This window comes from Diuraphis noxia, unplaced genomic scaffold (genome assembly GCF_037042655.1).
Source record: "Diuraphis noxia isolate RWA-SAM2 unplaced genomic scaffold, SU_Dnox_SAM2 contig0002, whole genome shotgun sequence".
Taxonomy (NCBI): domain Eukaryota; kingdom Metazoa; phylum Arthropoda; class Insecta; order Hemiptera; family Aphididae; genus Diuraphis; species Diuraphis noxia.
The window spans coordinates 28405539-28410091 of NW_028301712.1; the positions used below are offsets into that span (position 1 = coordinate 28405539).

General features: G+C 33.0%; 1 protein-coding gene across 1 annotated transcript; it reads right to left on the minus strand.

The window, feature by feature from the left end:
* Positions 1-2256: 2256 nt before the first annotated feature.
* LOC149058304 (uncharacterized) lies at positions 2257-4195 on the minus strand. Its single transcript, XM_089221117.1, has 3 exons — positions 3259-4195; positions 2976-3196; positions 2257-2892 (listed from the first exon to the last, which is right to left on the minus strand). The coding sequence occupies exons 1-3, from the start codon at positions 3812-3814 to the stop codon at positions 2560-2562; spliced, it is 1110 nt and encodes a 369-aa protein (XP_089077243.1). The 5' UTR covers positions 3815-4195; the 3' UTR covers positions 2257-2559.
* Between the last annotated feature and the right edge of the window lie 358 nt (positions 4196-4553).

Here is a 4553-nt window from a genome sequence, read left to right on the forward strand (position 1 = left end):
GTTTAAAAATAAATAGCATAATGTTTATGAAGATATCAATAATATATACAATATACTGATTAATGCTTAAGTGCTGAAGTGGTAAATAGTAAATACTAAATACGACAATATTATATTATTCCAATGGACAAAACAAAAAGTTAATGGTTAATTGGTCAAAATGACTTAAAAAATTTCAATCTATTTGAATTTGGTATCAAAAATACCAGTTCCTATTAAAAAAAAAAAATAATAAGTTGCATTGCGTATGCAATGTAAAGGGGTTAAAAATTTGAAATTTATCTGAAAATGTGTATTTATATACCACTAGCTTGTAAAAAAAAATCCAATTTATTCCAACATAATCCGGCCGAGAAATCCAGTGTTCCCTAAATTGGTGTACACACGGTATATTATTTATAATTATTTTATACACATGGTATATATATAGCAAATATATACCATTATACCAACATAAGGTTGGTAGGTAGTAAAATACTGAAATTCTCAAATAATACATTTAATTAAATCAATGTGTTATGTAGAAAAATATGTCTGATGGGGCCATGGGGGAGTGCCCCCTTCGCCCCCGATTAAATACGCCCTTGATATACATGTGTCTACACGTCTTATGTAGAGCTGAAGTGGAGTTCTACATGATACTAAATAACTAAATATATAATATTGTATAATATTAATTATTAATTATTTTAGTAAACATTATTTGATAAGTTATTATTATATACTTAACAGTATACAATAGAAAAGTTAATAATAATTAGTTTTTTTATGCAGTTTACACAGATATTTTCTCATTTTATATTACCATTAATTGTTATTTATATAATTATTAATTTGTATATGTATTTATGCCTATGTACCTATTGTAGTAATGTACTAATGTTCTATGATTTAAAAAACCTAACCTAGTAAAGATAATAAAATATGGAAAGACTGCAACATATAAGAATAGAATAAGACTTATAATATACTTACACTAAAAACATGACCATGGTGTTTTAATCATGCATAAAAAAAAACAAAACATAATAATTTACATTTATAGTTTGAAAAATATTTACATAGGTTTTGTTCAATATTTCCTTTAACAAAAATAACTTTTGTATGTAGTAACATTTGTTACAAAAATAGATTCAAAATTTACATTTCATAAATTATTTACAATGTACATAATATAATATCACATATTATATCAAACAAATTATTCTGTTGTATTATTGTATAAGTACTAGAGAGCCTATATTATTATTATATTATCTAGGCTCTCTAGGTATGACTGTATGAGTAATAAACTTCTAAATCTACGTATGATATAAGTCAACATTTTCAATACCTACAACACTGTTTAGTGTATGTCACGAATTAAGATACATATCTTAATATTCGTGGTGTATGTCAACATAGAAACCGTTAGAGTTAGAGCTATAATATATAAGGTATATAATATATATATATAACCTATAGATATAACATGACAAATGCACAACTAGATCTTTGAATAAAATTGTACTTTTTATTAACAATAATAAATAACAAAATAAATACGAACCTCATAATAATAGGTAACTTAAATTCAAGTTCATCCAACCGGGATTCTACATAAAGGTCCGGCAAACCAAAGTCCTGTAAAAAAAATCCCGAAAAAAGTCCGGTTTACTTATTTATAATTTAATTATAAATTTATGTACACAATATTATACTTGGGAACAAATGCAGTTTGGTTCCCACGCGAATTTTTCGATTTTTTTTTTACCAAAATGTGTGTTTCACGACACTGAATACAAAAGTCTAATTCCAAAATTCTCGCAAATCATTATTTTGGAAGTTATAGCCATCCAAAGTTTGCGATTTTATGTTTATACGCATATACGCGCAACACTACTTTAATGCCGTGCACATCGCCAATATATACGCACGTTCGCTGTAGGTAAGTGACCTAGCAAGTAAACTGAACCTTAAGTAACACAAATGACTCATGTCTTAAAGTCAATAAACTTCACGGCTCCCGGAGCCTATCGGCTCCGGTCACCGGACTCGATGGCCAGATAAAATAAAATAAGTATAAGTGGCTCCCTTCGCCTGTCGGCTCCGGTCGCCAAACTCGAGGTCCTCTGGACCTCTCGTTGGATGGGGGCTCGGCCCCCAAACCCCCCGGGGCTTAAATAGCAAACCTGGGGGGGAGGGGGAGGGGGGGGCGACCCCTCCGGGGTCGCGGGGGGGAGAGCGTCCCTGCCCTGCGGGCAGCCTGATGACCTAACAAGTAATCTGAAACTAATTTAACACAAATGACTCATGTCTTTAAATTCAAGGGACCCCCGGTTCCCGGAGCCTATCGGCTCCGGTCGCCGGACTTGATGGCCAGATAAAGTAAAATAAGTATAAGTAGCTCCCTCCGCCTGCCAGCTCCAGTCACCAAACTCGAGGTCCTACGGACCTCTCGTTGAATGTGGGCTCGGCCCTCAAACCCCCCGGGCTAAAAAATCAAACTTGAATGGGGAGGGTTATTGAAAACAAACATTTTTTGCAATTTTAATTTTATTTAAATTTTTCAATATTTTATTAATCGTCATCCGTTCCTGTAGAAGAAGAGTCTTTATCATCATCACTTATCAAAACATCGTTTTCTTTTGAGTTATACAGCTCACCAGCAAGTTTAAAAAATTCCGTTAGAGGTTCAATGTTTAATATACGACACCTTTTCAAAAACATGTACTTTGCTAAATATCCACCATAAAACCGTTTTTTACGACAATATTGGGAAAGCGAAGCCTTGGCGTGACGCCACATTCCCTCAACATTATTAGTGTGTGCTCCGGTTTCTGGGTTTTTGAATTGAATGGAATGATTCACTGTTAAATGAACATACCCTTCATCCTCCAAACATTGATAACTCTAGTAAAACAAATTAACACAATATCACAACTCAGTACCACAATATCCCTCGGCACAGCCCACATAGTAAAAACTAAATCTACCTTCCAACAATCGCTGATAATTGTAGTCCCTGGCAAGATCCAATCATTGATTGCTCTTAATAGGGTATCTTTATCTCGCTTTTCTACGGGTATTAAAAAACAAGCCCCAGTTTCTCGCTGAACACCACCAAAAATCCACTGCCCCTCTACACGATGCCCGCGGTTATATTTTCTTCGACCAAATTTGGACTCATCAATTTCAACAACTTGTCCGACTCCACCTATTATATGAATTAATTATTTTAATACTATAAAAAAATGATTTATTTAAGTTTAAACTAACCTATCTTATTATGATTCGTAATCATAGCCTCGAAGACGACTTCTCTATGAAATGATGACCAATCTACAGCAGTATGTTGAGAAATTCGAATTTGTTTAACAATAAATGACAGTGACACGTTTTCTAACCACAAATATGCAAACGATACTATTTGGTATAACGACAAATGCGATTTATGAAAAAATGTATCTATGCGAATCGATCGATAATAGTCACATTTGTTTTTTTGTTTATTTATAGGTGCCCTACATCTCCAACTAAACCCGTCTAAAGAACGTATATCGCTGTATAATTGTAAATAATGACCATTTTTACATTTTAATACACCATCACGGGCTAACAAATTCCACGATTGCAATTTTTGTATAACACTCATTGAGACGGGGCCATTGGTTTTATGCTCAAATATATCATACAACTCAATAAAATTAATAGATGTCATTTTAAAATGATATGTTGTCGTAACTGTAACAAAAACTGTAGTGATCTGGAGTACGCTTGTAGGTACTAACATAGCAATCTTCAAAAAGTAATATTTAAAACGAAAATAAAACATTATCAGTTCTATTGCCTTTTGAAACTCGTTAATTAAAATTATAATGAGGTAGATATCTACATAAAACTAATAAGTTAAATATAACTTTTACAAAAATATAATTATAGGGTATAATCTAACATTTTTCATCAAACTACTTTAGATAATATTGTAATAAAATAAAATAACATATAAATGAGAGGCGAGAATACGAAAACGTAAGAAAGTGGGTATCTAAAGCCGGTTTGCGCGCATGCATGCGTAAATACTAAATACGTGAAATCGCAAACTTTGGATGGCTATAACTTCCAAAATAATGATTTGCGAGAATTTTGGAATTAGACTTTTGTATTCAGTGTCGTGAAACACACATTTTGGAAAAAAAAAAATCGAAAAATTCGCGTGGGAACCAAACTGCATTTATGCCTATACTTGTATAGTTTTATGTAATATAGGTACAGTGGTACAGAATATAAGAGGTTGGGAGTAAAAAAGGATAAAACATTTCATTTTTAAATATGCAAATATGTACCTATAAATCAAAATTTTTGGAAAGCCTGGGGAGGGGCCATGGCCACAGTGCCCAGTGCCCCCCTTGAAGCCGCGCCTGCCAACATTCCATGTTTCCTATGTCAAAATATAATTTGTGAACTTATGGACTACGGGAAAACTTTACCCGTCAATTAGATCCTCTATGGTCAATTACTTCCCCCCCAGTCATTTTGATCCCCCGACTACTAGATACCCTGACAACTAGATC

Coding starts and splice junctions, on each gene's coding strand:
- LOC149058304 (XM_089221117.1), bottom strand. CDS start 3,814: ATGTTTTATTTTCGTTTTAAATATTACTTTTTGAAGATTGCTATGTTA. Junction 3,197..3,258: donor TACGAATCATAATAAGATAG/GTTAGTTTAAAC, acceptor TTCATATAATAG/GTGGAGTCGGACAAGTTGTT. Junction 2,893..2,975: donor TTATCAGCGATTGTTGGAAG/GTAGATTTAGTT, acceptor TTGTTTTACTAG/AGTTATCAATGTTTGGAGGA.